The sequence below is a fragment of the Pelobates fuscus genome, chromosome 4 (genome assembly GCF_036172605.1).
Source record: "Pelobates fuscus isolate aPelFus1 chromosome 4, aPelFus1.pri, whole genome shotgun sequence".
Lineage (NCBI taxonomy): Eukaryota > Metazoa > Chordata > Amphibia > Anura > Pelobatidae > Pelobates > Pelobates fuscus.
Window position 1 is genome coordinate 320770168 of NC_086320.1, and position 27281 is coordinate 320797448.

The 27281-nt window shown below is 41.6% G+C and overlaps 1 protein-coding gene across 1 annotated transcript; it reads left to right on the top strand.

The window, feature by feature from the left end:
- The first annotated feature begins 12944 nt into the window (after nt 1-12944).
- Nucleotides 12945-21378, top strand: NPVF (neuropeptide VF precursor). The gene is made up of 3 exons (XM_063450706.1): nt 12945-13096; nt 18938-19374; nt 21066-21378. Exons 1-3 carry the CDS (start codon nt 12962-12964, stop codon nt 21109-21111), a joined length of 618 nt encoding a protein of 205 aa, XP_063306776.1. The 5' UTR covers nt 12945-12961; the 3' UTR covers nt 21112-21378.
- The last annotated feature ends 5903 nt before the right edge of the window (nt 21379-27281 follow it).

Here is a 27281-nt window from a genome sequence, read left to right on the forward strand (position 1 = left end):
GTTTGAGCAGGGCCCTCTTCAACCTATTGTTCCTGTAAGTTTTTGTAATTGTCTCATTTATTGTTAAATCTCCCCCTTCGATAATATTGTAAAGCACTACAGAATATGCTGGCGCTATATAAATACAAGTAATAATAATAATAATAAGTGGTGTCAATAGGTTAGTATTTAACATTATTGCGTGCTGAGCACTAGTAAAGCCATTACGTAGCCATTACATATGCTGTGAATAAGCAAAAAAATTTTTTACATAAATATACCTATAAAAATGTTGCTGTTTGTATGACATGAATGTAAGCTCTGATGCACGCACAATTGCTGTTAAAGGGAAACTGTCAATATTCGGCATTAGATATTATTTATTAATATTCACTTAAACAATTGTCAGCATACATTCAATCTTATTCCAGTTACAGCAAGCATCAGATTAAGTTTTAAAATATATATAATGCACAGGCCTTCCCAAGTTCTCTTGGTGCCATTTTTTTATTATTATATTATATTCCACTCTCTTCACTTAATCTTCTTAAAATCCTATGTATTTGGACGGTTATTTTGAGAACAATGCACCTAACTCTCATACCTGCCAATGTATTTGTCCCTGCATGCGGGATGCCTGTGGACAGGTCAGTGACGTGAGTCGAGTCCCTTTTGCTGCCGGAAACGATAAATGTCAATTCTACAGGCCAGCCCACTGAGGGCAGTACATGCAGGGTGCACAGTGCTCTCTGCAAAATCCTTGTCCCCTTAGCATAGTTGATTATGGGAGAAGGTTTCCAGGGTTAGGAAAGAATAGCTGTCTTGGGGGGTGGATGTTGACTCTTTATATCTGCATGGATATGTGGAGGGTATTGGGAGTTATTTAAAATATTGTGGGGAAATAGAAATATCAAAAGGTTAAACGAAGGTGGGAGATAATGTGGCTGGGGAAATATTGTAAATGTATGTGACTAGGAGGTAGAAGTTAGGGATATTTATTTTATTTATTTATAAAATGTTTTACCAGGAAAGATACATTGAGAGTTCTCTCATTTTCAAGTATGTCCTGGGTCCACAAAACATTGCATTGATACATTAGGGTACAATAAAATAGAAAAACAATATTAATACACAATATATACAAAATTTAACATAGAACAGGTAGGAAATATATAGGATAGGATATAGTGGCTTCCCAAGGAGTGGACATTGAAGACATTAGGTTTGTGTCCATATATGGAAAATTTTAATTTAAAGAACCATGTTCTTTAAAATGACTCATAAGCAGTAAACACTGGTTAGAAGCAAACTTATTCCTAAATAAATTGACTCTTTATGTATAGTTTAACTGATTAGCGTTAATAAAAACTCAAAATGATCATTCATCCGATTAGCACAGTTAAGTCATTGGTCTTCAGTAGACACAATCCCCTGTGCTGTTATTAAAGTTACTGATTGTAGTTAAAGTGCTGAAAATGATAATCAGATTAGAAGAGCCAAAAATGATAAATTGTTGGAAGTTCTGTTTTTTCATCTGGTTAATACAAAGCAAAACAGAGTTGACCTACTGGGCACAATTGACATTTAAAGGTCAAATTCATCCATTTCAAATCAGTATAAAACCTTTATTATACAATGATCAATAATTGCTACAGGGTAATTATAGTGTGTCTCGTGCTTAGTTTTACTGTCTCAGTACATATTTTGCCAGTATCCTTTGCAAATATTGAACAAAGAACAAATCAATTCTGTGTCATAATTGTGACCTTGCACTGCATGAATTAATAGGCATAGTCTTTATAGATGTAATTATGTTAGCGGTTCCTGCAATATCCAGCTTAAAGGTGCAGAAAATTCTGTAGGTGAATTTGCAACTGCAAACATTTTTAAGTGCACTACTGGCCCAGGGCTGGATTTGCAAACAGTCATGGCAAGCAATTGCCTATTGGCACCATCTTCATCTTCTGCCATTCCCTTCCCTCCTTCCATTCTTCCCCACATTCTAAAATTGGCTAACAAGCCTCCATGATAATGGAGATTTGGGGTAAACCTACCATAGATCCAAGAGCTTATTAATTATCTAAACTTCGTGGAAGCTATCTTAAAAACATTAACTGTTTTGAAATTAGCCCTTGTAGACAGGATTGTAGTTGCAGAGGGATAGCTTCACATCTCGTTACCTTTTTTATCAAAAGTAAAAATAAAAATTAGGGGATTATTTGCAAATGGATAAATGAACATCGATTATTCATAATAACTTTTTCAGATTGTATGGTTGGCCCTAACATTAAAGGGTTACTCCACACAGCGTGACCACTTCAGTGATTTGAAGTGCTCATGGTGGTAGGAGTCAGTATGTGCAGTGTTTCAGCTTGAAAAACTGCACATACAGAGATATTAGGAATTGTGTGCGGGGGGCTAGCTGCACCCCCAGCACATGTGACATTGGCAGCTTAGAACTCTATTCCGGGGCTGCCTAATGGCAAATCTGTGCATAAATGACCTCCGTTGTCAGTGCGCAGAGCATGCTGAGAACAGACGGTAACATCTTCAAAGGGAATATAGTTCTCCCCTTCCACCCTACCTCCCTGTGGGCACTCCCATTTGTTTGTTTTTTTAAATATATATATTTAATAACTTGCACAGTGTTCCCTGCGGCCTCAAGGCTCATTCAGTGTAAGAGCACTACAACCTGCAAAGCACTACAACCATGGCAATGATCTGACTCACTGAATCAGCTTTGATCAGAAGAAGCAAGTGCTGTGGTCTGCACCCCGTGAAGGTGCAGACCACACACTCCTGCCCTTGGCCACCAGGTATCCTGCCTGCAGCACCCCCAGGGATCCTACCAGCACAAACTGGACTATCAGAGATCCAGCCAACAGCATCCCCCAGGGACTATGTCTAGATTAACCCCCAAGAGTTAAACTCCCATACAGCAAGAGGTAAACAGGAAGAGGGTTTACAAAAAAAAGTAGTCACACTCCGACACACCATTACAGTCAGCCAACCTTCCACACAATCACACTCAGCTAACCACAATCACACTCAGCCAGTCAACAATCGAACTCTTCCAACCCTACATACAAGTCACATTTGGCCAAACACCACACAATCAAACCCAGCGAACCCTACCCACATTGATTTTGTATCGAGACCCTGCGGACAGCAGATACTGAGTGAATTCAATGTCATTTTTGCCATTTGCCTGAAATACCGAAAACTGTCAATCACTTTTAAATACCACAACTAAATAACAGGGGCCAATCTAAGCATAAAGAAGAAGTATTATATAATCCTGTACAGAAAGATTGCCTTAGAAGGCTCATGCTTCATGGGTGATGTTGTTTTATGTCAAAATACAAGCCTAAGTACAAGTCAATTCACTCATTACACATAGGTTTCTTGGGAAAACACAGGGTAGTTTGATAAATATTTTGAATTTTTGTAGTAAGTAAAATATCATCTAACAAAAATGCTAGATTCTGTTCAAATATATCTATGATAATAAGTGTTGTATTCCAGGTGTAAATTGGTGGTTGGAAGCTGGAATGTGAATGTTTTCTCAATGTTTATAAAAAAGATTCTACCTAAAAGGCATCTATCAGATAGACTCATTCTACTGGTGAGATTAAAGTCATTGCTGGGAATCTTGCTCCCTCCAGTGGGCATTATGAAATTATATTTTATGATCAAATAAATAAATATACGGTACTAAAAAACTATTTTAGAAACTAAAAACAGGATAATCTGCAGTCCTCAAATGTATACAAGCTATAATACGCGATAACTGGAGGTTTTTAGTACCACTCCAATGGCCATTAGATGTAAGCTACCGCGCCACGTCAAGACAAGCCTCTTAGGTGATCGTATACTAACAATTCACCTTGCTTCCTTCAACGTCAGGTAAAATAAATCTCTAAGGAGACAAAGAGGGGTATTTTTCTAAACTACTACATACTTATTAACCCTTATTAGGGAACACACGGCATGGGTGGGCACGTAACTCTTTTCTTTGGTTTTTATTGTCTGTATTGGGGGCTGATGTGTACTATGGTCGTTGCTGTCGCCCAGGAGTAGTGGAAGTAGGAGCGCAGGACTTATTTTTGTGTATTTGTATTTGCTTTTGTATCACTCAGCCATGTTACAGTGCTGCCACCTACCCCATTTGTTCCCTATTAAGGGTTAATAAGTATGTAGAGGTTTAAAAAGATACCCTCTCTGTCTCATTAGAGATTTTTTTTTTTTTTTTTAAAGGAAGCTGAAGGAAGCAAGGTGAATTGTTAGTATAAGACTCACCTCAGTGGTTTGCCTTGTCGTTGTAGGTGGGCTAACATCTAATGGCCAGTGTGGGAGTGGAGTAAAAATCTATCTATTAGTGTAGGGTTATGTAGGAGTAATTATGTTTTGACAGCTATCAAATTTGCTTTGAGCTCAAGACCCAGGTGTTTCTCGATCCTTAAAACGCCCCTGCCTATAACCTTCTTCCTCCCCAATGGGCAGCTATATAAATTTCCCAATTCTACGTACAGCTAAAACCACCCACATGACCACCTATGCCCACTCCTAACCATCCCCATTCCCACTTACCACTTACAAGCCAACTTCACTGAGTGCTCATGGTGTAGTACATGTAGTCCTACAATACAATATCCTCTCCCGTTAGTATTAAAACTACAGGAACAGTGAGGGGTGGAGCCTGACCAGCAAATGGAGCGGTCGCAAGTTTGATGGGCTCCCACTACACTTTGCAAATATATGGAAATAATCAGCGACACTAAGCCTGAAATTATGCGGGGGTATGCCACCCAAGCAAGGGGCACCCCAGGAATCCATCTGTTACCCGAAGTGACAAAACTCCATGATCGGGCACAAGAGTCAGCAAACTGCGGCCTGCGGTGGACGGAGCTGGGGAGAGACGGCCGCTCTCTTCACCCACACACTGAGGCCACGGATCTCCTACCCCCTCTAGGACCAATGGGGGTGATCCTGGTCCACTCCCCGAAAGCAACTGGGCTAGAGAAGCTACAGGCAATGGGGCCAAACAAGCAACCTACCAAAGCAGAGGCCCACACAATGGCGGACGCCACGTGCACTGACAAACGCAGCGACGAGGGAGCCGACACTCTATCAAGACTTAACGCTATATTCTATGCCTTCTGGGCAAAAATGGCGAGCAGGGAGAGGCAAGCGGAGATGGAGGCATACTCACACACAGAAACGATTGCACAGCCCACCTACCAAAGAGCAGCCATACAGCCAAAAGGAGTTCAGAGATGGCGCCATAGAAGGAGGCCTTTCCTGCCAAAAATGAAATCCAGGCGGCCGCACCGCACATCACGACAGGACCCCCTTAAGCTAAAAACCTCATCGACAGCAGCCAGGAAGCCGGTCGGAGATCACCATTCCTCACTGCACCAAACCCGGATGCCGCTGAAGGGGCCCCAACAGATCTCACTGGACACATCTTCTTCCATCGCACCTCACACAGGTCCTCGCAGCAACAGACGGAAGGGCTCACTACTGGGACTTTCACAACTGTACTCTGTGTCAACACGGCGGGGCATCGGCTAGACGCAATGCAGGACTGTAAACAAGGGCACAGCCCTCCATAACACCCTGAAACACAGCAAGTATAGCTTAAACATGTTTAACATTTGGTACACTTAAAGCATTACATATAACTCAAAACGACCCCCTATGTGGAATGTATATAGCATAACGAAGGGCATAGTCATTTTGAAACTAAGTAGAACATCCTAACCCTCATATTCAGCAACATACATCTGGCCCTCGAACGGCATCTTAACCCTGCTGCCACCAATAGAATGCTAGTAGAATAAGCTCCAGGAGATGCTAACACCAAAGGTGGCTCCTAACTAATCACTCACACTCAAGCAAACTCTCAATAGGTCCTACTTTGGTTAAACATAGATCTTAGCCACATTTTGTGATATCTCAGCGGCTTGTATCTGCTGTCGTGGCGATATAGGCATGTTTGTTACTCTAAGCACTACAAAAATAAAGAATTTAAAAAAAAAAAAACTACGGGAACAGTGACAGGGGATGTGTATGGAGGTTGCCTGCCAATCCTTTCTGTGCCGTGTTCTCTGAGATAGGCTACAGCAACAAAAACAATGTATTGTCATATCCCAGCCACCCACTACAAGCCCTGCACACAAGGAAAACCACAAAAGCAGTAAATGACCACTGCAAGGTAGGTCGTATATCACTAATCCTGCAGCTTTACCACCAGCAGTAAGATTTCTTCAGATTGAAAGTACTAACATCGCACTGAACGAGAACCGCGTCTACTCTCACTACCCGTCACTTGGAAGGTTGGGATTAAGCAAAGGAGGGAAAGAAAAGTACATTTTACCTGATTGGCTCTTATTCTGCACAAGTTTAAGCAACAAGGAGAAATAATCTCCTCCCTATTGTAGGTGAAGGTGGGGGAGAAAAGTTATTAGGGAGAAAAATAAAGGAATGGCTACATTCAAGGGGTTAATAGAAATACAATAAATTGTATGACGGCACTGTTTCTGTGGGATTTTATAGCTCTGAAAACTAAACAAGCATTTTTCATGGGTAGCCAAGCAAGTTGTAACTCTCCACAATTCCCTGTTTAGCAATTCCCTCCTAAATGACAGAGAATTGAGCAGGGAGACTGCAGGGGCGGGATCTATACAGCAAAATTACTTCATTAAGCTAAAGTTGTTTTGGTGCAAATAGTATCCCCTTAATTGCCGAGGTTAAATAATCACATGATACGTGGTACTGCATCGCTACCAAACATTCACTGGTGTAGTGTTGTCTTGGCACCATGGCAAGTGTAATCCACAAATAGACGGAGGTAAACTTGAAACCTCAGCTTTATCCCTATAATTTCCTCTCTCAATAGTCAAGTTCCCCACTTCCCCTTTTCACCAGCCATGTTATACTATAACCATCCTGTCTCTGCAAATGTCAAATGCTCTATTAAAGGAACACTACATGCATCATGCCCCAGTAAGATGTCAAACTGTTTTAGTAAGGTTTGGAAACCCACCAGGTGCAGTTCTCCTGCAAAAGAAACTGGATGTCTCTGTATAATAAAACACTGCAAATTCAGGACTGTGCTCATTGGTTGAGAGCATTCAACTAACACTCTAAGCCAATGCTGTGCTCTATAGATCAATCTCAATCTAGATTCTCCTGCTGTAGAAAACTGAATGTAGAGATGAAGCATACTCAAAGGGGCAGAACCCAGGTAGTTTTTCAAGCTGAACATTCCTAGCACCATAACAACTACAGGTATTGTGGGTACAAACGAGAACAAAAAATGGCCATAATATGCTTTTGTGAAAGCTCTAGATAAGTATATCTACCTTTTCTATGATTATTATTATTTTATTACTTATATAGCACCAGCAAATTCCATAGCACTGTACAATGGGTGGACTAACAGACACATAATCGTAACCAGACAAATGGACGCACAGGAACAGAGGGGCTGAGGGCCTTGCTCAATGAGCTTACATGCTAGAGGGAGTGGGGTGTAGGGACACAAATGGTATAAGTAGGGGTAATTAAATAGGTTGCTAGAAAAGTATTCAATAAGAACTTTGGTTATTTTTGACAGTTGCAGGAGAGGAGTCATGGTGGGGGAATGAAAACCCGCTAACAGTTTAAATGATATGCTTTCCTGAAGAAGTGTGTTTTCAAAGATTTTTTGAAGGAGTGGAGACTGGGTGAAAGTCTAACGGAGAGTGAAGGGAGTTCCACAGAAATGGTGCAGCCCTGGAGAAGTCTTGGAGGCGAGCATCAGATGTAGGAGTATGGACAGAGGATAGACATAGGTCTTCGGTAGAGCGCAGGGGCCTCGACGGGACTGACAGAGGGGGGAGGCGTGGGAGCCGCGGGCACACAAGAAAATGAGCCTTGCCGCCACACTCATTAAAGATTGCAGCGGTGCAAACTGGGAACACGTAAGACCACTGAGAAGGGGATTGCAGTAGTCAAGAATTGAAAGAACAGCGGCATGGACCAGCACTTTAGCCTCGTCTGGTGTTAAATAGGAGCGGGTCCGAGCTATGTTTTTGAGATCGAAGCGGCAGGATTTGGCGATCTACTGGACATGAGGGCTGAAGGAGAGGTCAGAGTCAAAGAGAACACCTATGCAGCGAGTCTGCAAGGTAGAGGTGATGGTGGGGTTGTTCACTTGGAGGGAGGGAGACATGGGAGTAGCAACACTTGAGGAAGGAAAGAACAGAGGTTCTGTTTTGGACAGGTTGAGTTTAAGGAAGTGAGCAGCCATCCAGTTGGAAATCACTGAGAGGCAGTCAGAGACATGAGTCAAGATGGGCGGAGAGAGATCAGGAGAGGACAGGTAGATTTTCATGTAATCTGCATATAAATGATAATGGAAGCCAAAGGAGACGGGCACACCTCCATCGGCTGCAGGAACCCGAGAGGCACGCTCCGATGCCTTTTTTTCACCCGACGGGCACAAAATCAAAACAACGGCCTCCCAAGGCCTTTCACACAGTCGGCCTGAGAGCCACGCCACACACTTCCGCAGCCTGGTGGGACCCGGACTGGCTCACACCCGACCTCCAACAAACAGAGGTACAAGGGACAGGAGAGATGGGCAGAAAATCCCATAAATCACAGGCACATGCCCCCCAAGATACACAGGACATAGACATGCTGCTCCAACGTCCACGGCCACACAGAGAGCAGGAACAGGCTGAAACAGAGGCCTGTGCCCACCAGGATCAGGTAGGGGTGAGTGACACTGCACACAAGTAACCCCTAGCGGAGACCCAAACCACGCATACCCCAACTACCTCAGAACCTGCGACCAGGCAGTACATAGACAACGTGTTTGACCGCATCCAAAAGCTCTTTGCTGCCGACATAGCCGCGGTGCGGACTGAAGTACGGGCAGTAACCGCCCGGGTCCAAGCAACAGAGGCAACTATAGCCGACTTACAACGCCAAATTGCGGCAGTAGGAGACTCTGTTCACTCGGCTGCAGACACAGCACTCTGACACCTCCCACAGAATAGACGCACTTGACGAAAGGACACGCCAGAAAAATATAAAGATCAGGGGGGTAGCAGAAACAGTGTTGAACGAGGAACTACCACACCTCATCAGGAGAATGGTGACTAAGTTACTCCCAGCGAAACTAGCCAAGCAATTCACACAAGATGGGGCATACCGCATCGCCAAGTCCCCTAGGGCACCACCCACAGCTCCAAGAGACATAATACTGCGCTGTGGCACGAGACAAGACAAACAAGCCTTACTAAGAGCTATGCATAAGCAGTCACCTCTGGACTTTGAGAACCACAAGATCTCACTGTTTCAGGATCTCCACCGCTCCACCCTACTATGGAGAAATTCTATGAAACCCATCACCCAAAGGCTACAAGAGGCTGGCATACAATACCGCTGGACTACACTCACAGAAAGAGGACAACACAAGGCCACAGACGTGGCAGAGGCGGCCACCTTCCTGGCAGCGGTCGGTATCAGCGATGACCCGCAGGAGCGGAGGGCCCGAACCACATCTGGGACTTGGGACGTGGACAATATAACCCCTTTTACTCCCCGGAATGGACAGGGAGCAGTTACATAATGTGACACCTTACTCTACTTTACACTTTGTTACAAATTGTTAAGTTCAGATTTCTGTTCCTTTTGTTTTACACTCGCCACCCCGCTCACCTGTTCCCAACACCTTGACTGCACTGACCTGACTGGAGCTCCAGAATAACCTGTGCTAAAGATAGTCCAAACCCTAGCGACGACACTCATGGTGTTCACCGCAAAATGATCTCACAACACTTTCCTCCCCCCCAGACATCCCCTGTGGTGGGGCATTATGCAAAAGCCTAAGCACACTGGGACACAATCTAATGCCTTTACACTCTGACAGCAATCATTGCACACTACCGGTGGATATAGGCTTTGGGTTCCCACGCACTCACTAGGACTCACTAAATACATGCATACCCCACAGCAGGAGACGTAGACCATAGGATACACACTGGCCCTAAACAGACCGGTCTGGCTCCCAATAGCCGACTATAACACCCCCTCGAGGGCACTACACCTAGACGCCATACAACCATGGGAGCCCTTCACACTAGACTTTAATTTAGATAAATAATTTGACTGTTAGTCCAACGGTTAGTTACTCCTGACTCCTCTATTACGCCTAATTACTATTTAAAAATGTGCAATGTTTATACAAGCCATGCTTTGTTCTAATATGTATGTCAATAATTAACTTGCCCGTGCTGTCGTGGCATTGCAAGTGCGCATGTTACTGAGTTGATGCACAAAATAAATAAAGAATTTAAAAAAAATAAAAAATAAATAGACATTTGGGTTGGCAGGACAGTGTGCTTATGAGGGTGTTGAAGTAATTTACTTTTGCAGATCAAATTATGGCCCGAAATGGCAGAGCTGACAACAATCTATTTTTTTTTGTTTTAGTTTTTAGTTCACCACAAGCGACTGTATTATTTATGTATTTATTTAATTAACTTAGAAGTATTATTATTTAGTATTTAGTAAATAAACCCCTTATGTCTTTGCTTGCATTCCTATCCATTTACCAGTTATAATAGTCACCATGTAAATGTGTTAGTATCAGTATAATAGATAAAACAATATGTAAGAACATTAATGTGTGTCTTAGAACATACTACAATGGTCTCTTTTTCTAACTGCCTTGGAACAAAGCAATTAGCTTTAGTGCCCCTGCAAGATTTGGGTTCAAACGTGCCCTTTGGAATTATTACTTGTATTTGGAATAATTAGAGAGTAGTTATTAAAACCCACAGACTTGCTTTTATAGTATATAATGAACCAAATCCCTTTAATTTTTCATTTCAATAACTAAATAAAATATTTCCATACACCGGTATGTAACATGACACGAGCATATTATGTTCAATTGCTTAGCACCAAAAGGAATGGTACGTAGAATTCTAATTACGTTCAAGTATTTATGCTATGCTATGCATAATGAAGAAGTTCAGTCTGAATAAATAAATACTTGAGTTTTGGATGAATAATTAAAACAACTCTGTAGTTAATGGGCAATGGTTTTAAATCTCCAGAAGAGTTTTCTTTGACGCACATCAAACTTTTATAGTGTCGCTAAAAAATATTGCATTCCTATATGTTATTTTGGATTTTTTTTAACATATTCTTATTTTAATACATATACATATATATTGTATTTTTACATATATTAGTAAGGTTATTAGTCTAAATGTCATAAATATTTATAACACTTGCATATATCCTAACATTTCAAATGGACAGAGAAGGGCACTATAATTTTAGGGGTGTGAGTTGGGGTGTGAGCTGTTCTGAGATATTTTAAGTGACTTACTAGTAGCAATTTTTGCCACTAAAATGTAATTTAGAACAAGAATATATATACACAGACTGATTTAATATCTTTTTTTATATTAAATACACATTACTGTTAGTATTATTGCTGTGGAGTTCTGTTATACACTCAGACACACCAACACTGTGGAACTCCAAGAGAAGAGGGCCATTAGGATCTAAAAGAGGGACAGAGGGACTTTGGCATAAAAGTGGGACTGACTCTCATAAATTGGGACACCTGGGTGGTATACACTGGCCTGTTGATTTAACAGATTCTTGTCGCAAACATATGCAAAATTAAAAAAAATTGCTTAATAGGAAACTATACAAATCACAGCGCAACTTGCTATTTACCACAGTGATTGGGCACCATCTTAACCTCTGAAAGGGAAGTCATTCACTGGACATCTGTCTGGTAAATTCTTCACTTCACTCCCTCCAGCACACAGGGTCAAGAGAGAGCAGGGAGGCAAATCTCTGGGCCTACCCTGGTTTATCATGGAGTCTCAAAAGACTCAAAATATTTTTTAAATATAAAACATGAATATAGAAAAAATCCAGGCAATCCAATGAATTCCAAAGAAAGGCAGTTTTATTGGACCCAAGAACCTTTGACAAAGGCCCTAAGCGGTCGAAACGTTGCTTGTTGGTTCTTGGGTTCAATAAAACTGCCTTTCTTTGGAATTCGTTGGAGTGCCTGGATTTTCTCTATATTTAAATTCTATATTTGGTCCTTTCTGGTACTGGGACTTATCCAGTATAGCACCCAGGATTCCATGACGAAGGGTTGAGTGCACTTTCACTATCTACATTTAAATATAAAACATGTGAGCAAGCCAATTCTCCCCCCTTATTACCCTTAATTAACAGCACACAGCATGTATTATTAATATCTGTGTTTATGTTTAAAACATGTATTAGCATCTTTTATTTTACTTTCAATTCTACACAAGAGAGCAACATAGATCTGGAACGTGGCCCTTGTTGCATGCTGAGGTCTCACATTCCCCAACATGTATTATATTTATTAACAGCAAATATGTTTTACTGTAAACAGCAAAGGTGCTTTGATGTTTACAGCTATAAAGACTTCAGAAAGTGGTGCAAAATCTGCAAAAAATGCTGGTCAAATGGATACACTGATCCTGCCAATCTCCCCCCCCCCCCCCCCCCCCCCCCCATATATCTTTTACATTAATTAAGAGGCCATACCTGTTAAATATAGCACAGAAAATGAATGATGTATTCAAAAAACAACAAGAGGACGAAGTATGTACTAATTGCACATATTTGTATCAGACTTAATTGTTCTGGACTTGAAAGTCATCTAATTAATTAGTTGCTAATTACATGAAATAATTGAAAAGTCAGTATATATTCCAAGATGGAATCATATTGAAAAGGTCTCAACAAACAAATTCTTCAGATTCTTCATGTTCTTTACGGATCCATTAATAATTAGCATCAGGACGATTCGTCAGTCATTTTTTTAAAAAATTACATTTTGTTCTCAGACTATGTATAAAAGGAAAGGCACCATGATTCAAGATGAAGAGGAAATAAGAAAGTAGACCCAACTAAGAGAATGGAGATGTTCTGTGCTAGCAAGATTCTGTTTTTTATTCTAGGCATATCACCGATCTTTTTCTCTTCTTCTGTCTGCTTAGATGAAACAGCAATGAATTTGGAAAGTCAAGAGAAATATGAAGATTTTTTTGAGGTAAGAAATTGCATGCACCATTTTATATTGTCATTTCGTGTTTTCATTTTCTGGTTAATCGAAATTTCTTGAAAATAGTAATTCTTATAGCAGCTCTTATAGACCACCAAGAGTTCATGAATGATCATTTCTCCATTTGGGTTCTCTAGGGAATATTGATAAATTATATAATGTTATTTATCTACAAAATCTAGTTTATCATGGCTCAGACATAGTATATTTTAAAACAAAGCATCAAAAATTGAGCTTTATTGGCTGAGGTTCTGTGAATGTAAGCTCATTGGGTAGGGCCCTCCACCTCTCTGTTCCTGTACGTCCAGTTGTCTGGTTACAATTACATATCTGTTAGTCCACCCATTGTACAGCACTACGGAATCTGATGGCGCTATATAGATAATAAAATAATAATAATAATAATGTGACTACATGTTGTATATTGTGATTCATTGAATAAACAATAGTGGTAGCCTACAACTAGTGGACTTCACATTACTCCCTATGCACACCTAATAGTGCAGGATTTAGCACCCAATTTTGTCCAACTGGGTGATTGATAAAATGTAGACAATTTATACGACAAATAAATTATCACTAAGCTTATTATCATTTAGTTAAGAAGCTGGTAAAATTGACTGAAAAGAGAACATTAACCGTGTTCTGTCGTGCGTAGGGTATTATCAGTCAAATCATACAGACAATTTCAAGCAATAAGAAAGACAAAAATTAAGAACAAAAAAGAATGGTTGGTGTTATGAAGTCAAAACAGCTGAACAATTTATAGCCAGTTGTGGTATTGAAAATGACTGATAAATAAGGTTTTCATCCGGTCTTTAACCCCTTAAGGACCAAACTTCTGGAATAAAAGGGAATCATGACATGTCCCACATGTCATGTGTCCTTAAGGGGTTAATTAAAGTGTTCCATTGTCCAGTGAATCGAGCAGTTAAGAGGGACATTTCAGTCACCAAAACAACTTAATTTAAATTAAGTTGTTATGGTGCAAGGAGGCCACTGGAGGCACTCTTACCTCAATGGGTTAAACCTTTCTCAAACAGTTTAACTATAAAGTTGCTTCCAGCGGCGATGTCCACCCTCCAACCTATCCGGCTCCTGTAACACTTTCAGAGAGTGCAACTGGACAGAGGCACTACTGATGGGCTGACAGCAGTCAGCAGACGCTCTCTCAGCAAATCAGTGACTCCCCATTCACTAAACTGACTTGGAAAAGGTAAATTTCTTTCCAAGCCAGTTAAGTGAATGGGAAGTCACTTATTGGAGACTTATAAGTTGCATTTTCAGTTGAATTTGGGGAAACCACTTGAAGCATTTGTTGTGTTGAGCTATTTCAATTGCTTTTGTTTGATTTGCTTATTGCAAACATCTGAAAGTGTGTAAATTTTGACAATAAACCTGATTTTCAATGCAGTTAAATAATTTTCATTACAACTGTAACTACGTAAAATAAACTATAGATTGACTAGAGTAATGCCACTGATTAGATACACTCTCCATTGATATATGCATCTCAATACAGATGTATGCGTGATTTTCCGTGTTGCTACAGTTCAAAAAAATTACAACTACCCTACCTAACTGTTTAGGACTAGAGATGTCCCGAAAAAGATCGCCAGGAACTATTCGCCGGCGAATATAGCTTGTTCACGGACGCCGCGGCGGGTGAACATATGCGATGTTCGGTCCGCCCCCTATTCGTCATGGAGGTGGGAGGGTCTGGGAGGGAGGGTCTGCTGCTGATTGGCTGCAATGTGTCTGCTGACTGTGAGGTACAGGGTCAAAGTTTACTCAATGATGACGAATAGGGGGCGGACCGAACATCGCATATGTTCGCCCGCCGCGGCGACCGCAAACAAGCTATGTTCGCTGGCAAATAGTTCCCGGCGAAACTGTTCGGGACATCTCTATTTAGGACATATTGCCCCAATCAGGTTAATCCAAATCTTTTATAAAAATTAAAATAGACTCTATAAAAGGATTTTTGATTACAGCCAATCAACTTGAATTTACTCATTAAAAGAATACTGTAGGCTAGATGTTGACATTTACTAATAGCATTAAACCATTTTGCGTTAAAAAAAATAGCCCAAAAAATAAATAAAATAGGTTACTCAGGTAAATCTGATGTCAGTCCCTAGAGGAGAAGTCTTATAACCGTAGTGATTTTGCAAATTGTCACAGCTAAAGTCTCAAAGAACCTCCTTGCATCATAACCTCTATAATGAGTACGGGTTGTCATGGTGCCTAGAGTGACCCTTTAATATTTGTTTGTACCAGACCTGAAAATTAGTTTTCTTATGATTAGCAACAAATATGTTTGCTTTTGCTAAACAGTGAAATATGTAAAATGCCAACAAAGCTAAAAAACAAGTCAAAATAGCAGAGAATTTTACTTTTGTTTCTCGTTCCATTTTTGTGGCATACATTCTGCAAAGCTGTTTTTTTTTTTTTTCAATTCTCCACAAATGTAGTTGTTTGATGTGACACAGGGATTATGTAGTATGGTCCAGTCAGCGTGAGTTGCTTATTCCAGTCCAAGTGAATGTAAAATATAATCATTTGGAATGGAAATAAACTGTACAAAAAAGATGGTTTGCATCTTTCTCAAAAGGGAACAAATGTTCCCAGTGAGCAGTTCAGAGGTTTTGTTGGATGTATTTAAACTAGGAGGGGGGCACAAGGGTGATAAAACATCAATCCAATTGCCCCCCCCAAAACAAGGACAGGGGGGCGGCGCCGACCAGCAATCCAAATAGACGTGCAGAGTTGAAGCTCCGTGCTACTAAGCACAATAACCACAGCGAACCGGGTGTTACACCAACGGTTTACCTATACACCCCCACAACACAATGGGGAAACGGGCCAAGAAGAACAAAACAGCCCTGGCTTCAGGTTCCCAAAATATCGGCGATTATATGCAGGGAGGCCTCTAGCGCATGGCGCCCAAGATGGCGGACCAGCAAACAGGGATCTCGTCGTCCGATGAGGAGCCCTCTCTGGACGCACTAGATGAGATCACCCCAGCCGGGGACCTACACAACGAATCCTCCGATGAGGAGAACAACATCCCAGCTACAAAAGGTGATATAAAAACACTGCTCCGGGACATCCGCAAAATATTCCAGGCAGATTTAGCGATACTGCGCGAAGGCATGCTCACGCTCACTGGGCGTATTAAAGCCACAGAGGAGACATCCACACACCTTAAGGCTGAGCAGGCCTCACTTGCCGCAAAACAGAACAAACTAGTATTCCTGTATGTGAAGGATAGCATGAAATCTAGCCTACTAAAAGTTAGTGAGGCAAACATAGAGTCCGTTTGGGTTACGTTAGAATTTGGTAATCACACAGTAACTCGTGTAGGTGTGATTTATAGGCCCCCAGGACAAAGAGAAGAGTTAGATAATCTACTAGTTGAGGAAATAGCTAAAATGACAATGAAGGGGGAAGTTATCATAATGGGTGACTTTAATCTTCCTGATGTGATTACTAAGTTAGCATTTAGTAATTATAAAAAAAAAAAACAGAGTGTGGAAGACAGAATGATCTATAAGATTAGGCAGAAAGAGGCTAAGCAAGTTATACAAACTTACAAATCACACAAAGAGAAAATAGCACAGTCAGTAAAAAAGGGGGACAAAACTTTTTTTAGATACATAAATGAGAAAAGAAAAGTAAAACAAGGATTAGTTAGATTAAAAACAAAAGAAGGAAGGTATGTGGAAGAGGATAAAGGTCTAACTGACTGCCTCAATGAATATTTTTCTTCTGTATTTACAGATGAAAATGAAGAAAAAGGATAAATGAGTCATTTATTACACGTGAGTTTACAGAGGAAGAGGTTGTATTTCAACTGTCAAAAGTAAAGACAAATAAGTCAATGGGACCCGATGGAATACACCCAAAGCTATTAAAAGAGCTTAGTGGTGTACTAGCAAAACCATTAACAGATTTATTTAACCAATCATTGTTAACAGGAGTAGTCCCAGACGATTGGAAGTTAGCGAATGGTGTGCCCATTCACAAGAAAGGTAATAGGGAGGAGTCGGGAAACTATAGGCCTATAACTATAGTGATTTTACAGAAGGTCTTGATGGTAAGGTATGTATTATTGCTGATGATACTAAGATATTTAACAGAGTTGATGTTCCAGAAGGGATAAGCCAAATGGCAGATTTAGGTAAACTAGAAAAATGGTCAGAGTTGTGGCAACTGACATTTAATGTCGATAAGTGCAAGACATTTTGGACATAAAAACCCAAGGGCAGAGTACAGAATATTTGATAGAGTCCTAACCTCAACATCTGAGGAAAGAATTTAGGGGCGACTATTTCTGATGACTTAAAGGTAGACAGACAATGTAACAGAGCAGCAGGAAATGCAGCAGAATGCTTGGTTGTATAGGGAGAGGTATTAGCAGTAGAAAGAGGCCATTGTACAGAACACTGGTGAGACCTCACTTGAAGTATTGTACGCAGTACTGGAGACCATATCTCCAGAAGGATATTGATACTTTAGAACGAGTTCAGAGAAGGGCTACTAAACTGGTTCATGGATTGCAGGATAAAACTTACAAGGAAAGGTTAAAGGATCTTAACATGTATAGCTTGGAGGAAAGACAAGACAGGGGGGATATGATAGAAACATTTAAATACATAAAGGGAATCAACACAGTAAAGGAGGAGACTATATTTAAAAGAAGAAAAACTACCACAACAAGAGGACATAGTCTTAAATTAGAGGGACAAAGGTTTAAAAATAATATCAGGAAGTATTACTTTACTGAGAGGGTAGTGGATGCATGGAATAGCCTTCCAGCTGAACTGGTAGAGGTTAACACAGTAAAGGAGTTTAATCATGCGTTGGATAGGCATAAGGCTATCCTAACTATAAGATAAGGCCAGGGACTAATGAAAGTATTTAGAAAACTGGGCAGACTAGATGGGCCGAATGGTTCTTATCTGCCGTCACATTCTATGTTTCTATGTTTCTATGTTTCTATGAAAGCAAGAACCATAATTTTAAATTGAGCTCTATATTTTATAGGAAGCCAATGTAGGGATTGACAGAAGGGTGAGGCATGGGAGGTGCGGGCGGACAGGAAGATGAGCCTCGCCGCCGCATTCATTATGGACTGTAACGGCGCAAGTTGGGAGCACGTAAGACCACTGAGAAGCGTATTACAGTAGTCAAGGCGAGAAAGTACAGTGGAATGGACCAACACCTTAGTCGCATCTGGCGTTAAGTAGGGGCGGATGCGCGCAATGTCATAGAGGGCTACATAGAGGGCTACTAAACTGGTTCATGGATTGCAGGATGAAACTTACCAGGAAAGGTTAAAGGATCTTAACATGTATAGCATGGAGGAAAGACGAGACAGGGGGGATATGATAGAAACATTTAAATACATAAAGGGAATCAACTAAGTAAGGAGGAGAATATATTTAAAAGAAGAAAAACTACCACAACAAGATGACATGGTATTAAATTAGAGGAGCAAAGGTTTAAAAATAATATAAGGAAGTATAACTTTACTGAGAGGGTAGTGGATGCATGGAATAGCCTTCCAGCTGAAGTGGTAGAGGTTAACACAGTGAAGGAGCTTAAGCATGCGTGGGACAGGCATAAGGCTATGCTAACTATAAGATAAAGCAAGGGACTAATGAAAGTATTTAGACAATTGGGCAGACTAGATGGGCCGAATGGTTCTTATCTGCCGTCACATTCTATGTTTCTATGTCTATGTTTCTATTATGCTTTATATTTAATTGAGTTTGGGTTTTTTGGGGGGGGGTTTTTGTTCTTTTTTTCTTTTCTCATTAAAAGTCCAGAGAAGATATCCAAAACCGGAGAAATGTTGATTCTGAAGAACTGAAATTTTGGTTACCAGATGGATTCAATGAAATCAGCTCTGCTATACTGAACAAATATAGCCAATTACCTGTACATCTTGAAAGGCAGTTTCTAGAGGAAAGAGGAGTCAAGCCAGCTGCTAACCTGCCCCAGAGGTTTGGAAGAGGTTCTGAAGACAAAGTAACAAAAAGTGTCCCAAACCTACCTCAACGATTTGGACGATATCTTCCTAGGAAGGCCAATATCCAATCAGCAGCCAACTTGCCCCAGAGGTTTGGAAGATCGTTATTTGATGGCCGTTTCCCACAGTCACCACTACAGTTTGGGAAAGCAACACAACTCCAAAAACAACAATATGAAACAAATCCACAAACTCTAGAAGTGAAAATGCCCGAGGAAGACACTGAAAGGTAAGCAATGTTACTATGCAGTGCTAAATATGTATAACTCCATATCTATAGACATTCATAGAAAATATTTTTATCAAAAAACAGTAGACAAACCCAAATGTAAATAAATGATGAATATATGGGTTCTTCATAAAAAAATTGAATAAATGTGTAAAAGTAGTAAGAATATTTGCTTACACTTCACCCAGTGGCTCTATGAACGATTACTGTGCATATAGACAATGGCGAAACATATGCACAAAACAAACAAAATTGGCCAAGGCCCAATATTTCCATGAAAATCTGAACAATAACATATCAAACAATAGAAAGTCATAAATAAATTACAAACTCCCCTAATCCACTCCCAACCCTCTACTGTCAAGGTGGATAACCAAACCCTGCAAATTCCCTTAGATGTAGCAAATGCCTTTAACAATTGTTTTGTTGGATGCTCCACCACCCTGATTGCCAAGCTAATAAATGACATTCATCGTGAAACTACAAATGTGGATCAGACCCTACTAGATTTGCAAAGACCCAATATAAACGAGTTAAATTTTATACTTGTACCTATGAGTGTCATTAAGAAACACCTTAATAATCAAATCCCTGCAATGCTGTTGAAGCTCAGTGCGCTGGCAATTGCTAAATCTGTCACAACCCTAATTAAAGAATCCTTAGTGTCTGGATATATACCCAAACTTTGGAAGACTGCGAGAGTAGTGCCTATCCATAAAAGTGGTGACGCTACTTTGGTTTCTAACGATCACCCAATATCAACGCTTCCCGTGTTGTCAAAAATCTTAGACAAATGCGTCCATAGGCAACTGTGTGAGTATTACCAACAATCTAACTATCTGACCCATGATCAATCAGGCTTTCGCCCGAATCACTCAACTACAACTGCCCTCTTAAAAGTTTGCAATGACATCCAAACTGGAATGGAACAAGGAGACCTAACTGGAGCTATTTTCCTTGATTTTGCAAAGGCCTTTTGACACAGTAGACCACGACATTCTACCACACAAACTAAAAACTTGAGGCTGTGTTTCAAGACCAGTTCACAGAGGTAGAAATGTGGACCACAAAAAACAAACTCTTCCTAAACACTGACAAAACTGTCACAATGATCTTTGGAACAGTACCTAAATTACACAAATTACAAAATCCCCATCTATGCATCAAAACAAAATCAAATAGCACACTGACCGCAGTCCACTCTTTCAAATACCTGGGTATGTTGTTAGACCCCAACCTATCTTTTGGCCTCCACTTGGAAAAATTACATCTAAACTTTATCCAAACTAAACCAACAAATATCAAGATAAAATCTTAACAATAAATAAGAGGAGCGCTTGATAATATTTACATGCAATTATTGCTTACCCCTTATTAAATTAATTGTAGAGATTCTGATGTACTTTTTGTACATAAATAGGGGAATAAGAACACAGTGTAGATGGTACTCAACTAGATGGTACTCAACTAGATGGTACTCAACCAGAGCCATTCTGGAGTCATAGAATGGCTCAGTTAAACTATAATGTCCCCTTAGTGGTATGGTAATAAATTCCTTTAAAATATTTTTTTTGGGTGGCTGTTCATTCTGTATGCTAGCTAGCCTACCTCTAAAACAACAGACTAGAATAATACAGTTTGGTTGTAAATATATTGTTAAAAGTTATTTTCTCAATTTATTTTTATTACAGAATACAGAGCCTGAACTACAATTTTGAGAGGAAACTACAAATGTAACTGGGAACAATTGATGACCCATCGCCTGAACTGAAGTCAGATGAAAGGATCACTTACCGTTACTTGACAGTATATGAGATATCAGTTTATCATGTTTAGAATTTACCATTACCTTAAAAAGATTGCAGTCTATATGCAGATGCTCATTGTACAGTGTTGTGAAATTACAGAATGCTGTCTGATATATGGATCATTTTTAAGGATAAATGTTTAGCAATTAATTAAGAAGCAAAATTAGCAAAAATGAAAAAAGTACTACAAATTGTATGAATCTGTATTCATTTATTGTATATGGGGAAAAAAGAATTAATAAATTTAAAAACGTGAAAATGTTTGCACAGAATATTTTATTACTTTGATGGCATTGTATTTCTAACCATAAGATTCGATAATCAGGAATAGCTTTACCTAAGGGACACTCTGGACCAGGGTTATGCTACCTTTGGCACTCCAGATATTTTGGACAACATCTACCCTGATGCTTTGCCAGTATTTTGGTTGTAACAGCATTATTGGAGATGTAGTACACAACATCTGGAGTGTCGAAGGTTGCCTATCTCTGCTCTAGGCATTATAACAATTTTGTCTAATTGAGATGGTTATAATGCCTCGAATCCCCTGGTGCTGTCCAAATATTCACTGTTAAATCATTTTTGAACATTTTCACACTGAATGAGAGTCTCTGGCCATGCACCGCCCTGCCACCCACTAGAGACATGGCTAAGGCAGAGAGTACACTCTTTTATAGTCATACCAATTCATACCAACTCTCAGCATGTCACCACTACACATTGCTACAGAGGCAATGGGATGCTACAACGTTTAATTTAGCATTAAATGATTCAACACAGCTGAACAGGAGCACGGCGCCAGGGGACTCCAGACACTCTAACCACTTCAATCAGATGAAGAAGCTAAAATGTCTCTTTAAAGTTTTAGACGTTTAATTGAGGATCCCTTAAGATCATCAATTCTAAATCACATGATTTTGAGGAAGGACATTTCAGGTTTGGCACTGGAAAGGGTTCTTTCAAGTAAGAAAATAAATATATAACAATTATTGAGTAGATGAGTGTAACGGATCACCTGGCACCCCGACTGGGTACCTCCGTTAATGGATGCTCCTAGCGCTTCCTGAGGACTCCAAGCACTCTGGCAGACACCATAATCACCGAATCCGAGAAACCTTTAAATTCTCCCAAGCGTATGAATGCTGTAGACCATTGAATAGGAACCATACGAATAGGCTTGTACTCCTAGCAGTCAACTGGAACAGCATACATTAAATCCTTCCCCCAATAATGAGACGACACATCACTTTGAGGGTAAAACAGGAACTCTGGACTGGCTCATCCAGCCTGGCTTTTATTTCCAACTCACACATACAGGCCACACCCAGGGGGAGGCATAAAAGAACCAATGACATAGATGTTACCTCCCACACATCCCCTCCCCTTAGTGTGACACATAATCCCATTATGCATACAGTGTAAAATATACTTTTACACAACTTTCATAACTTTAAAACCATACATCACATTCACATAAAAATACATATCCACAATCAATCCATTCAGGGGAACAACATATAAAAAAATGGCATGAATCCGACCAGGGGTTCAAAAGTTACTAAAAGTATATTTTGTTCCTTTCTGGCTGGCAGAAAAACATCCCCACAATGCACCCTGGTTTCCTCCCTTCTGCCCTGGAGTTAATTGGAGAAGTAATCCAATTACCCAGGACTAAAGGCAGACTCCATTAACCACATGGTTGCAAAACAACATAAAACACTTTAAAATACATAAAGTCACATTTACACATAACACACAGACATTTCACCTATCCCCAGATAGCTGGGATCTGCACGCACAAAACTACCGAATAGCGCGCAGATCCTACTCACACAGTACAATTGCCATGGAGCTAAAGTCTTTCCCATAGTCTTTCATTATATGAATAGGCTCCATGGTATGACTATCTGGGGTATCACATTCCCATAAAGTCTGGTCCATAGTCCAAAGGCAAGAGGCGGGCAATCAGCCCCCTCCAAGGACATGTGGCGAGGTCGGTTTCGCCACACTTCTCCCCTTTACCCCCCAGACTAACAGGGTACTTGACCTCCTGCCGGTCAGTGCCCTTGTTAGTCCAGCAGCCCACCCACAAGACAGAAACAGCAGAGCAGCCCACCCACAATAAACAGTTACTACACCTGGGTGAGGGAGAATCTTGTCCAGGTTCAGGTGCCTCACCACGGCTGTGTGGGGGACTGGTAGGCTGCCTTGGTAGGTTGCTGAGGGGGCAGAGACCAGCGGTACTCTGTCCTGTTGCCAGCACTACCACGGGAGTAGTCTGGTTGGAGCCTGGTTGCTGGAGACCGACTGTCTCCCCTTTAAATACACCGCTCTGCTGCTGGAGACCGACTGTCTCCCCTTGAGTTACACCGCTCTGCTGCTGGAGACCGACTGTCTCCCCTTGAGTTACACCGCTCTGCTGCTGGAGACCGACTGTCTCCCCTTGAGTTACACCGCTCTGCTGCTGGAGACCGACTGTCTCCCCTTGAGTTACACATATCTGCTGCTGGAGACCGACTGTCTCCCCTTTAGTTACACAGCTCTGCTGCTGGAGACAGACTGTCTCCCCTTTGGCTAAACAGCCCTGTTGTGGGGGGGCAGGACCGACCGTCCCTACCCCCTGTGCTGGAAGTGCAGAGACCACGGTCCCATCTGCACAGGTGTGGGGCTTACAGTCTCCCCCTGGTACATTAAGCTGCCGCTGGGGAGAGGTGGTAACCAGCTCCTCTCCCATTAGAACACTCTGCCGCTGGGGAATGGAGACTGGGCTCTCTATTCCCTGTACATTAATGATCCGCCGCTGGGGAGAGGTGGTAACAATCTCCTCTCCCATGCATACTTCCCGTCTCTGCGGAGGGAGACCGACTGTCTCTCCTCCCAGCACAGAGTCCTGCTGTGGGGGAAAGGGGGCTGGGCTCTCTATTCCCTGCTGGATACTCTGCCGCTGGGGAATGGAGACCGGGCTCCCAATTCCCTGTACATTAATAATCTGCCGCTGGGGAGAGGTGGTAACAATCTCCTCTCCCATACATACTTCCAGTCTCTGTGGAGGGAGACCGACTGTCTCTCCTCCCAGCACAGAGTCCTGCTGTTGGGGAAAGGGGGCTGGGCTCCCAATTCCCAACAAATCACACTGCCGCTGGGGAGCGAGGATGGCCCCTTCAGCTCCCTGTAACTTGGGCACAGAGACCACGGTCCCATCTGCGCTGGTGTGGGGCTTACGGTCTCCCCTTGGTGGGTTAGGCTGCCGCTGGAGAGAGGGTGTAACAAGCTCCTCTCTCTGAACTGTAACCTGCCGCTGGGGAGCAAGGATGGCCCCTTCAGCTCCCTGTAACTTGGGCACAGAGACCACGGTCCCATCTGCGCTGGTGTGGGGCTTACTGTCTCCCCTTGGTACGCTAAGCTGCCGCTGGGGAGAGGGGATAACAGGCTCCTCTCCCTGAACCGTAGACTGCCGCTGGGGAGCAAGGACGGCCCCTTCAGCTCCTTGTAGCTTGGCCGCAGAGACCACGGTCCCATCTGCGCTGGTGAGGGGCTTACTATCTCCCCTTGGTGTGCTAAGCTGCCGCTGGGGAGGAAGGACGACACCTTCAGCTGCTTTTTTGTCTGCTAGACCCTGCAGATACGCTGCCGCTACTTTCCTTGTGCTCTGTATGTATTTCTCCTCCGGGGGTTCTGGTCCAAAGAAAGCCAGCAGCATTTTCATCATAGCGTCAAACTCCTGTTGACTGTAACTGGGCGCCATGCTTGCCCTGCCGACGTTGCTTCTTTTGTAGATAGGGGCGCTGTACGGGTACTAGCGTTGCCCTCCCTTTGTAATCCAAACGAACTGTGTCTCCGAGCTGCTTTACCTCACACTAGGACGCCATCCCACCGCTTGCCACCAATGTAACGGATCACCTGGCACCCCGACTGGGTACCTCCGTTAATGGATGCTCCTAGCGCTTCCTGAGGACTCCAAGCACTCTGGCAGACACCATAATCACCGAATCCGAGAAACCTTTAAATTCTCCCAAGCGTATGAATGCTGTAGACCATTGAATAGGAACCATACGAATAGGCTTGTACTCCTAGCAGTCAACTGGAACAGCATACATTAAATCCTTCCCCCAATAATGAGACGACACATCACTTTGAGGGTAAAACAGGAACTCTGGACTGGCTCATCCAGCCTGGCTTTTATTTCCAACTCACACATACAGGCCACACCCAGGGGGAGGCATAAAAGAACCAATGACATAGATGTTACCTCCCACACATCCCCTCCCCTTAGTGTGACACATAATCCCATTATGCATACAGTGTAAAATATACTTTTACACAACTTTCATAACTTTAAAACCATACATCACATTCACATAAAAATACATATCCACAATCAATCCATTCAGGGGAACAACATATAAAAAAATGGCATGAATCCGACCAGGGGTTCAAAAGTTACTAAAAGTATATTTTGTTCCTTTCTGGCTGGCAGAAAAACATCCCCACAATGCACCCTGGTTTCCTCCCTTCTGCCCTGGAGTTAATTGGAGAAGTAATCCAATTACCCAGGACTAAAGGCAGACTCCATTAACCACATGGTTGCAAAACAACATAAAACACTTTAAAATACATAAAGTCACATTTACACATAACACACAGACATTTCACCTATCCCCAGATAGCTGGGATCTGCACGCACAAAACTACCGAATAGCGCGCAGATCCTACTCACACAGTACAATTGCCATGGAGCTAAAGTCTTTCCCATAGTCTTTCATTATATGAATAGGCTCCATGGTATGACTATCTGGGGTATCACATTCCCATAAAGTCTGGTCCATAGTCCAAAGGCAAGAGGCGGGCAATCAGCCCCCTCCAAGGACATGTGGCGAGGTCGGTTTCGCCACAATGAGTTGTCCAGAGTCAACAAATGCCTTTTAAATGGGTTAGATTCAGCTTCAGCAAAGCAGAATATAAAGACATAATGATATAATCATTGTTATTAACAATAACTGGTAGATTCTTGGAGAGAACCTGGTCACCATTTTTAAATCCAGAAGAATTTCCCTATTTTGAGACAATCTTAGAAATTGATTTGGGCTGGGGCTTTTTGGCCTTCTTTGGATCAGCAGCAGCAACAAGACTGCATGAAAGATTTAACCTTGTATTTGTAATTTCACTCAGAATTAACATGTTTAATTAATGTAGGTATTTTAGTAGGCTTTAATACCCAGCAAGGGTAGGGTTGGCTGTCCTGGACATAGAAACATAGAAACAGAATGTGAGGGCAGATGAGAACTACTCTGCCCATCTATTCTGCCTAATTTTCTAAATACTTTCATTAGTCTCTGGCCTTATCTTATAGTTAGGATAGCCTTATGCCTATCCCACACATGCTTAAACTCACTCACTGTGTTAACCTCTACCACTTCAGCTGGAAGGCTATTCCATGCATCCACTACCCTCTCATTAAAGTAATACTTCCTGACATTCAAGCTCCTGGAAGTGATTGGATTGAGATGAAGAGTAAGTGGATCAAGCTGGATTCTTAACACAAGAGCCCCCCTTCCCCAGAGATCAGCAAATCCATTGTTAATTTAAAACTGGACTATAACTTATAAAACTTGTTTTTGAGTAAATGGTGTAGATTTATAAAAATAAGGGGAAGCGAGGAAATCCTTTCTATATTATCTGTTGCAATTAATGGAAATGTACTAAATATCCCCAGTTCAATCAAAGGTTTGGTCATTTTAAAACACGTGCATGGCTCGGACAAGATTTATCTAAAAACATTTTTTCAATAGATGTGGTGTGTGCTCTGCATTGTGCAATGGGCATTGTGATGGGCACAAAGCACGATATCATTGCACTATTGTCATTGTACCAACTAGTTACCAGGTACCATAGAGAACTCAACAAAGATTATAATAGCAAAATGAATACCAGTTTGCAGATAGTAATAATTATTATTATCATTATTATATGCAACCCATTAATGGCATCTGGGCTTCGTCTAGTTCAGGGCTGCCCAACAGATAGATCCCCCGTTGTTGTAAAACTACAACTCCCATGATGCTTTGTCATTCTAAGGCATGCAAAGCATTATTGGAGTTA